Raw genomic sequence first — 13,258 nt, 5'->3', positions numbered from 1 at the left:
ATTCAGAGGAGAGACGCTCTTGCCTCAGAGGAACCGTCTGGTCAAGGTGTCTCAGAGAAAAAGGTTCTCCCTTGGGGGATTTGCTCTGTCGTAAGTATTCAGAACTGTCCCCCTGGGGACCGTCTGTAACGACCTGTATTTTCCCGCGATTACTTAAGCCCTATGGCTAATTACCTTTTCAGATGAAAACATACGCCTCCTCATTAAATCAGCACTCCACAATCTATCATAATTACTGCCAAATAAGTTGTTGTTATCGCTTTTAATTTAAATTAGTGGCTGGGATTGTGCCTTGGCAAAACCACACCGAATGTAAGTGATTTTAAAACAACCTCTAAGAGTACGACCTACTACCTCCGAGGATTCTTTCATGTAAACATCTGAAGACAAGGTTTATCAATCACATATATAAATACAATGATTTGTAAAAGACTCTTATTAAACTGTACGTTCATTTCTTTATACATAGACCTCCAGCAGCACCAATGCTTCCATTGCACTAATGCTATCACCCAGAGACTGAGGAGCGACCAAGAAGTAGCAGTTTGCCAAACATTAATTAAAACAAACTGCCTTTTAACACGTTTTATTCTGATATGAAACATTTTGATATTGAATCATTAAAAAAAAGAAAAAGGTTCCTGACCTTTTTGCAACTTTGGAAAACATTCTGAAGAGGGGTGAATTATCTTGGGAGAGCCAAGAGAGAAGGAAGGAAAATAATGATGAACCATGAGCACCACTTGCTGCTTTGAGATGCTTCACATTATTTGTTTGCATCAGTGAATATTCAGCATTGTTAAAAGGCCATCTGTGTCCACATGCTGTTGAGGTGGTGCATGGTGGAGGCAGTATATGAAGCAGATAGGAAGAAGGTCTGCTTATCAGTTCTGGCTGCTGCCCAGCTCCCTTTGACATGTCTTATTAGTCAGGTCTTTAAAACCTTCGGCCTGCCTTTCCAAGCACACTCCTCCCCAATATATCTGATTAAAGTGCGACTGACGCTCCCAGTGTAGAGCCAAGTTGGCCACACAGCGTTTATGTTGGGTCATGCTCATTACTCAGACACGCTGCGAGTGCAGCCCCGACGGGAAGCAGCACATAATGCAAGCCATTACCAGCCAAGAGATTTGAGAACTTTGAATTCATTATGGGACAGCAGAAATGAAACTACTACAAACTACTCTCCTTTGACACAACCTGTCATTCTGTCTTCCTAATCTGTATTTGGGCACTCTGCATTGGGCACCAGGGATTTACTGTACAAACAGAGCTGAAGGACGTTGACGTTTATTCGATTGTAGCCATGAAAAAAACATAAGCGTTTTCAGATTTCTACCATTTGCATGTATATAGGTGACATAAACATAAGGTGTGTAGCCACAAAAGGAGCCTGCTAGAGTTCAATTACATGAGACCAGATGATTTAGTGTCAGTGATGGATTGTGTGTTTGGACTTGGTTTGAATAAAGTGCTACTGGGCTGTACCGCTTGCAAAACTGGATATAATAACTTAAAAGCTCTAAATAGTTATATACACAATGTGATGTTTACAATGTTTTTTAATGTAGATAACCACATGCTGCACACTATAGGCTTCTTTTCAAATTTCCATTGTTTTACAGATTCCCCGCACACCTTCATAGTGTAGTAATCGTGTGTTTTGCTGCATGTGTGTATGAAAGCAAACAGGGCTGAGCAACGTGTTGAGCATTGAGTAACAGGTCACGGCTCATTTGCTGTGGTCTGCAGAAGCTCCTTTACCGTACGCGCCGCAGAGTGGGAGAAGGTTGCGATGAGCTGACGGTGGGCACTCATCGGCGCGTGATGGGGGGGGGGGGGGGGGGGCCGATCCCACCCTCTCTTTCTCTGTCTATCCCTAGTTTCACCTCTCACTTTGCTTTAGTCCAGCTAGCTTAGTGGAGTTGTGCCTACATTTCTTACTGTGTCCATCTGTGCATGTGTGTGTTTATGTCAGAGAGCTGTAATCAAGAGTCAGTGCACATAAAGGGACTTACACTCATTAAGGAATTAGTGGGAGGCTAACAGCTTGTTTAGAGAATCTATTCGTTTAAAATGTGAACAAGGCTCATTTTCCACCACGTTTTCTATGGGGGAATGTGAAAGGTGTATGTTCTGCCTAGCATTTGAAAAATATTTTTTTTACATTATTTTGCTTTGCCTATGGTGATAGGATGCTATTGCACTAAACTGTTGACTACCACAGATGTTAACACATAGGCATATGCATGCTACCACACACACACTTTAAGTCTATTACACTGACACACACAAGAGACACGCACACTTTTACACATGCAGCTGGGAAGTCTTCCTCTTGGGATGTGCTGTCTGAAAACAAACTGATGGTGTTTAGCTTCACACCCCCTCAGACACGTCCATGCACGCTGCTCTGCTGAAAACCTGACTAGTGGGCTGCGTGTCATTGATGCCCACCTAGCAACATCTGTGCTGACTACCCCCGCATTGCTGGAGCTGCATACATTTGAGAGGCAACACTCACCCACATGGGGATGCATAGTCACACGTACTGGCTACTAACCACATGCACACATGGAGCCACACTCTGCTGAGGACACGTGACAAAAAGAATAAAGATATATGGAGCTGTCAACACACAATTATACACATCACACCAAATATACATATATACATATTAAAAAGACTTTAAACAACAACATGCTTACTTAAGGTAGTGTGACCAATGCCTTTTTCACTGTCGGGTTTTGATTTATTCCATGTTTCACTTAATATGAATCAGTGAGGGAATAGTGTTTGTGTTTTTGCTACAGTATTCACGCTTTATTGTTAATTATAGTCACATTTTCAATCTACCTTACTACCATCACCATATGTACTATTACCAAAACCCCAATTCCAGACCACTGCTACTATTATGAATATTAGCTGTACCATTGCAACTACTATCATTACTTCTGCCAGTAACACTACTACTAAGGTCAGCCCCATCACATCCTTACCACTACCACTGCTACGTCTAATGCTTTGATTTTACCAATTGCTTTTGAACAAACACTTGCTAAGATTTACTGTACTTGCTTCTTTATTAAATATGAGTAAGATGACATAAGCAAATGCAACGATATTGCAGTGGCTGGCAAAACCATGAAAATGCATAAAGCCAGGATCTCTGGAAGCACAGATTTATTCTCAGTGGCAGTTAATACTCCGTACGACAACAGAGCAGTGTGGGGCATGGTTATACTGAAACAGCACAAACACTGGAACTTTACATCAAATATGTATTACAGTCTGCTTTAAATATAAATGGACCAAAATGAATGATGATAATGTATCTTTAGATTTCTACTAAGAGGACCAGAGGGATGGAGACTAGACAAAGAAAAGAGTAATTAAACAGTTATTTCTGGTAATTAAATCATGGTTTCTTTCAATAAATCAGCCGAAATGAATAGTGACTTTATTTGCAACACAGTTTAAAGTAGACAAGCATCCACATGTCGGAAGCAATGTTACATAAGAAGCAGACAATTACAACAATGATGTTAAACATGTTTGAAAAAGCATTTTCTTTTTTCAGTCACTGTCTCATATCCATGAAGTGCAAAACCTCCCACTCAAAATGCCACAGAATTCCCAACATAATAATTCCTGAGAGACACGAGAGCAGAACATTAATGAGATACAAGAAAAGTAATGCCTAAGCAACATTTTAGTGGGAGTCTGTTGCACCTCCTCTTCACTTTGTTATGCGTCTGTGTGCCACAATACGGTGACTTGAGAGGATCAAATTGTTTGGCTTGGAAAGCAGCAGACTTTTGAACCGTAATGCTTCTAAAGCCCAGGGAGGCATTAGCATTGTCTGCCTGTGGCACTGTTACTGCCTCCTTAGCTGCTCATAAAAGCATGAACGCAAAAAAAAAAGAAACACAACTTCTGAGGGCCACTGGTAAACTGTAAAAAATGAATTTACGGGATTTAGGGGCTCTTTTAAGAGTCACTGACGACTCTTTGGAAAAATTAAAGCTGCTGTGAGGAAGTTACATAGAAACTGTCCACAATAAAGGATCCACAAATGTTGTGGTATTGTCTGAGCGGGTTTTTCACGCTCTCTGGTTATCACAGCACAGGGATTGTTTGTGCACAGTGGCACATGCACGGAAGTCTCCCTAAACATAAAAATATGCTAACAATCAATATGGTACTGTGTAGTAGCAACTTAATTTGAACACCTTGGGCCTTTTATAACTACACCATGCACACAAAAGGAACAGAAGTCCCTTAAAAGCCTGTTTAAGAAAGCACTAGGAAAGATGACACCGGTCTGGCTGGCTTAATCTCCTTGGGCTGAATATGTCAAAGCTGAAGTCACCCTCCACTGTGTCCATATGGAGATAAAGATCCAGGAAAAGGCAGGATGCCAGTCATTGTCAGGTGAAGCGCAGTCCGGTATTGGTGGCAGGAATCCAAAGAAGTAAAAATTCATCCAGTGGTGCAGCACGGGGAGCTGAGAGAGTTTTTCTTTATGCAAATGTATTCTGACAGGTATGAGCTGCAGTGTGCAGTATATATTGTACCATATAGGGTGCACCTGCACAAGCTTACGCACGTGACATACATGAACACATCGTTTTCCGAACAGGATTTCACAGCGGCGCTACATTATATCCCACTAGAACTGTGCTGAAAGCTCAGTTTCAGCTTCGACTGTCCTCCGCACGACCTGAATGTCTCTAGTGTTTGACCAAAAGAATGACAAAAGGGAAGGGTTATTGCACTTTATACACTGCTCGATTGCCAGCCTCTTACATGTTGCGCTCTCAGGAGGAAGATAATTGCTGGTGTCTTCTTCAGTCTCAAACTGAAATACATAATTCATAACTGCTGGGCTCATTGTTTTGCCTTTTAAACGCCCTGGTGTTTCCTTGACTCATAGTGATGTGACCCTATGCTACACTTTACACCTTTTTCACTGTATTCTGTGCTTCACCTTGCGGTTGGAGCAGTTTACATGTCTGATCAAGTGTAGAGAGCAACAGTCTGTGAATGGGATTAGCTCCGTGTCCAGCAAATATATGGGGGTTATTTTCTGTTAGTGTAGATTTTTCAGTTAGAAAATAACTACACTACTGTGAAGCAAGTGTCACTTGCAAAACATGACAACTTGTGAAAAATTAAGCAGTTTGTCAAGTGTCAGTGAGTGCTTACAGATACGTACAGTATGTTTTTCTTTTCTTTTCTTTTTTTGCACTTATAAAGTTATTGGACTCCCATTGAGCTGGATATGTAAATGATGTGCTCAGTGCTCAGTCCTTGAATGCTACAGATGAGTGAGTCAGCCTGCCTTTTTGTATCATTATGTCTAAATGAAAGGAGCATCTTCAGACTGGACTTTGAAGGTGCCAGGATGTAAATGCCTCATGATCTGAAATATCTACACTATCTATGCTACCATTATATGCTAGCACATAGTGTAAAGATGCTGTTTTGGATGTTATAGGTGCAAAATTGTTAGGGTTTAGGAAAAGGTAATATTTTGGGTTTAACAGTCAAACTGGCAGAAATCAGAATGAAATACTATAGTTCTGGTGAGGTGCTCTGCAGCTATGCATGCCATGAGTTTTACAAATCTGAGCACTATCTATCATCAGTTATGTTGATGGTTTTTATCACAAACTGTATTTTAAAGGTGGGGCTAATAATGAAATCATGAATGAGTAAAGTGACAGTAGGCAGGCTAGGAAAAGATGTAGTTGATGGCTATGGTATCCAAAGGACATGAAATAAAATTTGCTCTTTGCTACCTTCTTACGCTTATCCTGCCTTGTACCTCGTAAGTCACATTGGAAAAAAGTATCTGCCCCATGACTAAATGTAAATGTAAAAAGAAGGAACTTCACCTGTGGTTCACCTGTTGCATAACCCTCCACATGATCATTCACATAAACATCTATTCCCAACCCACCATATATTTTTAGAACATTTAGAAAGTAAGTGTTTGGTTGGATTTTTGTTAGTCCGACCAGATGTTTTCCATTTACATATTTGGCTGTCTCCACTGTCAACAGACCATTCAGTGGGAGGCATTAATAATTTCCTAAAGGCACAAAGAGAAGCTGATAGCATTTCTAATGAGCTAGCTGTACGTTACGACTTCATGCATGGCTGCTGAATATCACTAACAACCTTTTGTTCCCAGAAACCGACATAAAGAGCATTTTGTGGAACAAGCCAGGCTGACTGATATTTATGCACTTTTCAGTAAAACTTGTTTTTTTCAGACCTGCACTGAATATTTAAAGAAATAGGCTCAATTTCTCCCTGATAGCAGAGCAGTCTTTGTGTTTTTTTTTTTTGTATTATTCTATTCGCTCTCCCAACTTCTCCTACAGTATCACATACATTAACAGGCAGGAATCCATGCACAGATATGCACACAAAATCACACACACACACACACACACACACACACTGCACAAGGCCAGATTTATGCCCTGACAATTTGATAGAATCCACTGAAACGGTTAGGAGTTAATATCAGTTAATTAATTCGTTGGACCTGGGCTGGGAGCTGTGAGCAGAGCTGAGGTGGGCTGAGATGTGTGATGGGAGATGAGGTGGTGGTGGTGGTGGTGGTGGCGGTGGTGGGGTGGCTGCAGCGGCCGCAGCAGGGCTGGTGAAGGGTTTAAACTGAAAGGGGAATGAGGGGAGTAATCCACTGAGTGCCTATAATGTAATGAGTCCGTCGCGCTTAATGGAGTCCATTTTAGGAGGAAGGAGGTATGGAAAAGAAGGAAGGTGGTGCTTGTGGAGCTGTGTAGATGTACAGTAGTTAAAATGAAGCCCGAGTTGGAGGAGTAAATGGTGATTCTGTGAAAATATCACGTCCTGGTTAACCTCCATTATCACCAGCAAGCATGCTCTCAGCAGCTGTTTTATATGAATACACGACTACAACTTCATGCAACTGTGCAACTATACGCTGCACAGCATAATGGAAGCGCGTTACAACAAAGCCCGAGGCTACAAAACGACACGATTTTCATCTTAAAACAGAACTGGTGTTAACGCTTTCAGCATGACTTTATCTTAACCACGTGTTTCAGGGTAATTCCTGAACTGCCAACTTGTGTTAGCGCAGACTATTTCCATTTGACTTTGAAATCCGTGCTTGCTCACACACACACACACACACACACACACACAAGCTCAGAAACACACACTATTCCCCCTTCTCCGCCAGCATATATCTGCATTTCATTGACAAAGTCAGTCCTTCTTTTTTTCATAAATCCTGTCCTAAATTCTCTTATGTTCCTTCAGATATGGCTTCTCGTATCAGAATGACTTTGTATGATAAGCTTAATAATTATGCAATGATTGCTCGTACCAATGACGTTTGCATTTTAAAATCCACTTTGTTCACTTGTCTTTTGCTGCGTCTCTGGCACAGCCACCCAACACTTTTATTTATTACACAAACATAGCAAGTCGATTGTTTCTGGTAGGATGTGTTGTGTTTGATCTTCATAAATGTCACTTTTCAATGCTTTCATTTCACTTTCACAGCATGAGAGTGACAACAATCCCAGACATTTCAAAACGTTGGCTCTTGAATCTAAAATATTCATGTCGATCTACCAACAGTGGAAAGTCAAAAAACATTTCCTTTTGTCGACCGGATGAGCTGATTTTGAAAGTGGATGGCTCTTGTAAATAGCGTTTTTTAAAAAGCACGGGTTAACATTTTTCTCTCCGAGCCTGGTTACCATCGCTGGTTAAGGTTAAAAATAAAGCGTCAGCTCTGTGTATGAAAGACGGTGCAGCTGTGACACTTGCTCTGCTTCCAACGCCTCCTGAAGAGTCAGGGGTTGTATTATTCATGTGTTCTGTGTTGGTGTCATAGCTGTAGCTCCCGTTGTTGTTGTTGTGTGGTTCTTGTTGCTGTTGCTGTGCATGTACGGATCTGATGATCTGTCGCTCTGCCAGGCGGCAGTGTTTAATCCAGGTCAGCTGCCATCTTACCCTGCTGTTTTCACGGCCTGTAATCCATAATTGGCCTCTTTTTCTAAGTCAAATAAGTGTGTGATTTAAAGTTAGGGAGACGGAGTGTCACAAATCAAAGCTGTTTGCTTGGCACGGTTAAAGTTTGCGAAGGGAGCACGAGACCAGACATATAGCCAGATGTGACAAGTGCTCTTGGCTGTGACATGGGTGACATGGCACTGAGGAGAGCACCGGCCTGTTTGCTCCTGCTCTTGTACCATAAGTAGAGCACAGAAGCATCTGTGATTTTTGTCATCGGCAGTGTTGTTTGCATGTCATTTGTACACACGCTGCTACTGTATCCACACGTGCAAATACACATAATTCTTCTGGCAGTCACACTGAGCATTATAGTACAAGTCGTGGGCAGGATGCACACTGACTTCTACATGAGATGCCTCTCACATCTGTAAAAAGCAGTTGTCGCAGATGCTTGGCAGCACACACTTTGGAGGGTCTCTGCAGCAAATGTGTTTGAGGATAGCTGGAGGCTCAGGTGGTCACCATGTGAGGATGATTGCATAGGGCCAAACTAACAGGGGTGGAGGCTTGGGCTCACACAAGCACAATGAAATGTTAACACATTAACTGCATTGGTGAAAAGTGTAGTCATTTTAAATTATGTGACATTTATTTAAAAGAAAACTGCTATAGCTATTGTTACTGCTAACATCGTCATCATAAATATACTGTAATGTTTAAAGGTCATGTTAATTTCCCCTAAAAAAATAGTTTAACTCACAAATTCTTTTAAAACCGGACTCGTCTCTCCTTAATTACCAGGACAGTGTTTGTGAACCGTTTTGCATGCTTATTTTAGGAGCAACACAAATTAAAATTTTCTCACCTCTGTTCATTTGGTGTGAAGGGCATTTAAAAATGAAATTAATCATAAACTAAAGTCATCATCAAATCAAGAAGAAAGATAGTGAAGATTGAATATTAAAAATACACAATACAAGTATAATTAACAGTTTAACTGCTGACTTAAGTCTTAACTAATTAAACTCTCATAATGACATAATTAAATATGTAAAAGGACATTGTGCTCCTCAGATTTAATATTGAAAAGCATCAGCATTTTTTTTTTATCTAAAAAGTATTGAAAACCTGTGTGGCTAATGTGTTTTTCTCTCTGTCCCCTTTTGTTTCCTCCACTCCTCCATCACGCTGTCTGTCTTTTTCCTCTCCTCTCTCTCTATATCCACACAGGTTCCCCACCAGATGGGTGCGTTGACCTTCTACCGCTATGAACAGCCTATTGTAGATTACTGCCAGGCCCATCAACCCCTGCGGCTCAACATGGGCTATGAGGGACCCCCACAAGGCCTGGAGGGCTTGGAGGACCTGGGGCCATGTGATAGGGGCACTATACAGACTGTGGCGCTGCCCGCCGTGCCCTCTGCTGCAAGCATAGGTGCCCCTGTGCCAGGGCCTCGCTCCCCTCCACCACCCCTCAGACCACCAACTGAAGGTCCCAGTGGTCCCTTTCCTCCCTCTGAGCGCACCGGCACGCTCAAATTTGGACGCTAGTTAGCCGAGCCTGGGTGTTGGAAGTGGGGCATGGGCCTTTGATTCACCGTGACTTTGAAATGAAGGGGCAGGCGAGCTGGTTATTCAGTGGGGCCTTGTTTTCAGAACATAAGTATGTGAACAAGAGGACAAAATGTTCAAATTCTGCCTGGGGGGACACACATTCTCCCCAATATACATTAGAGGTTGGGACATCCTTGCTGATCATTTTGATTTATTTTTTTTTCCAAAGCACTGCATCTCACAGCTTACTGACTGGAGGTAATCCACATATAAGAACAACAACAATAAGGAAAAAGTATTACTTTCCAAAATCTTCGGAATCAGGTGTTTATATATCCCAAGTCAACATCTTGAGGCGTAATGGCTGTTCACGTGCATTGAGTCAGGAGTGAAGGGGAAAGTGCAATAAACACCAGTTCTTCGCAGTACTTCCTGCAAAATGTGGAAGTAATAAAACAAGATGGAGTTAAATGTCATGTGAAGAGCAGGAGGCTTATAACTGTGATTCTTATTAAAAGTTCTAGTCAGTTGTTAAAAAAAGGCTAATCCATTTCATCATTTCAAAAGGTTTAGTCAGTTTCTCAAGTACAGTATTGACTTTTTGAGTTTTTCATTCTCGTGCTTCACTTTATTAATTCTGAATCCCATTAATGTGCATGTCAAACCAAAGAGTTTACTTGTAGTTTTGTTTTAACGCACTCAAGCTCCTTTGGCTGAGTGCATTCTTTAAAATGTTACTTGTTCTACTAAACTAACTTCTATCACAGTCACATTCACGATTACAACCAAATCTGATAGATTCGGATGAGCTGTCATCGCAGATTAGCAAAGCAATCAAATGGTACGTACAGGTGAGGAAATGAAACATAACTTTCAAAGAGTTATCTGTCATAATAAGGTATCACACCTGCTCTCCCAACATCAGTTCATTGGCATGTTCCATAAATGTCATAAATATATATTACAGGGGCCCTTTAGCACATCAGAATGACAGTCTTTGTGTATGATTATCCCAGCTGAAGTACTAACTATGCTTTAAAGAGGTGACCATGGGAACTTGATGTGGTAAATAAGTACATTTGAATGGAAAGTATTGTACATATTCATATAAAGGTCCAATAACCTGAAGGTCAAGCCACTCTCACTGCCCCAGTCATTGGAAACATTGTTGAGTCAATGTTTGACTTTCATCACACTGGACAGTTTGGAGAGCGCCATCTTGCTGGGCTGGCTAAGCCCGGCTCGTGTGCTCCCGTCTCCTCCTCACCACAGAGAACAACAGTGCCTAGTGGGGGCATGTTGAACCAGCACGTTGACTTCGCTTTGACCTGCGTATGAACCCATGCTCTGTACTGGGAATATTGCCTGACACCTCGTTTTTTTTTCCAAAAAGCGTGCCTGCGGTGATGGACTTTATTGCATTCAGTAACCCTCTGACCATTGTGTCAAGCACTGCTGCTCGTTGACTTATGGGGCTGATGAAGACTTCAGATATGGCTGTGATGGCCTCTCAAATATCATCCCCAGCTTAATCCAAGCAGTGCACCCGGGGTTATTTAATACATGTCAGTGGTCATACTCCTGGGAGTTTTGGAAACTGTGCTCGGCGCTCCCACAGTGCAACTGATTGATTCGCAGATGAAACTGCGAGGGGCCAAAATTCTCCCACGAGAAGTGGGTGTATCCTCCAGATTCTATAAGAGAACAAATTCTATTGATTTATTTCGTTATTTTGTCTTTTGGGCTTGGAACAAAGGAGACAGTTTTTGATGTGTTCACAGATGATGTCAAGAAATTCTATAAGACAAAATCAAATAGAACTTATTTATCGTGTATATAGTGAATCTTTCAATATGACAAAAGTATGAACTTGACTTCTTCTCAAACACAAACTGCTTGTGAACAGAAGAGGAGCCTTATTGACTTTCCGGTGGGAATCTGTTTCCAAGATGACTCGGTGAAAAGGTTCCTACTGCAACACTCCTTGTTTCAATGATAAATATTTTTCTATCTGCTCCCATCATTATTCTACCATTTAAAAAAAAAAATGTCACTGAGGCTGTTTCTCAAATCCAATCATTTTACTGACTCACATAAAGAAAGACAGATTGGGAGCCCTGTTATTGTGACGTACTTCAAGTGTCAAACCTCATAGAAATCCATAGTTTCTGTTCTGACTTCAGAAATTGTTTAAGCGCCCGTCATGCAAGGGGGGGCCATATGATGTGTCATTAGTTACATCCCGAAATACTCCACTTGTTTAAGAATTACAACACTATCTGCCATTTTAGGGTCTACTTGAGGAGATGCTGTTCTTTATATCAAGAGTTAAACCTGTGGAAGGACTTTCTTTTTGATGTGCCATTATTTTGTTAAATGTCTTAACAAAAACCAGCCCCAAAACAATAAATGACCCAGAAGTCTTCATGGTTCCATGACTAAGAAGGGTTCAGTCCCCTTCGTGTACAGAAATTGCATAAAAAGCAGTTGATTCGCTCAGTACGGTTGCTTAATAGTGCTGGTGGAGTTTACTTTGTAATAGCAGCTGTGCCAATGTCTTTATAATGGGAGCTCTCTCAATTCTATCCATGTATTGTCTTGCCTTGCTCTATATCACCCCTGCTAACTCCTTGGCCTGAATTTCATGTCTGCCTCTTGGTGACTCGGGTGAACCTGTTTAATGATGTTCTATTTCTGTCCGCATGCTGATATTTTGGGAAACTATGCCCAGTTAGGGAGAAGCGCTGATCCTGAGACAAACATTGTGGGAGATATTTCCTGTATGGAGTGCCCTAGAACCAGACGCACGTGTCATGGACAACTTCAGTGATTTTAAAGCAACTTGTTTGCTGACCCATTCCTGCCCCTGTCTTCCCTGAAGTAGAGTGTGCTGGCACTATAGAGGCTGTGGAGCTGAGGAAGATACCTGTGTTGGGCACTCACTCCAGGGACAGACTTTCCCTTTAATAGTCTCCTGCTAGAGCCTAGTAGCCCATATGTAGTAATAATTACTTCAGTTTTCAGAACAGCACTAATGGTTCAATTTAGTCTAAACACAGTGATCAAAGCTACCTGCCCTTCATGTGTAATTACAAAATGCTAATAAAATCTGTGTATGTTCACAATTAAATCAACTACTAATAAGGGATAAATTAATCTTGACTACCTCCCTGATAAAATCAGATGTGTTCAGCGGAATGTTCGAATCCGACTGCCAGTAATTATTTAGTCTTTTGTCCATTTCTTTTGCCATCAGAGAGCTGGAAGCACAGGAGCTGCATGCTAATGATGCATGTTTGAGCTGAACTCCAGGACCGTCTGCGCTAGCCCCACAATGCCAACAGGCTTAATTCTTTTCTTCTTCTTTGTTTGTTTATGGTTTTGTACACCCTGAGCTCCACACCACTCTTCTCTCTTTCAGTTTGGGCTCAAGTCCCCACTGGGAGCATTTTTTTATTTTTAATTTTTTTTGTCTTTTTATTTTTCCTCTTTTCTTTTTTGCTTCGGGTGGGGTGAATAAAGGTCTAAAAAAAATTGCAGTGAAAACTTTCATATTTCGGTGTTTATGCTCAGAGGAAAAGCTAAATGCAAATCTCAAAGGGGAGAGGGAAAGCAGATGAGATGAGAGAGAGGGAGCCCGAAATGCTGCACAATAGGGAGGATATGGAGGGAC

The 13,258-nt window shown here is 41.5% G+C and overlaps 1 protein-coding gene across 1 annotated transcript in view; it reads left to right on the top strand.

The window, feature by feature from the left end:
• The window catches only part of LOC113148487 (leucine-rich repeat transmembrane neuronal protein 4), a 75,176-nt gene extending 65,594 nt beyond the window's left edge, over positions 1 to 9,582 (top strand). The window contains exon 3 of the mRNA XM_026340190.1: positions 9,262 to 9,582. Within this exon, the coding sequence (XP_026195975.1) occupies positions 9,262 to 9,582 (321 nt within the window). The remainder of the gene's footprint in view (positions 1 to 9,261) is intronic.
• Positions 9,583 to 13,258: the final 3,676 nt, after the last annotated feature.

The sequence above is a fragment of the Anabas testudineus genome, chromosome 22 (genome assembly GCF_900324465.2).
Source record: "Anabas testudineus chromosome 22, fAnaTes1.2, whole genome shotgun sequence".
Lineage (NCBI taxonomy): Eukaryota > Metazoa > Chordata > Actinopteri > Anabantiformes > Anabantidae > Anabas > Anabas testudineus.
This window is presented reverse-complemented; position numbering and strand designations above follow the sequence as displayed.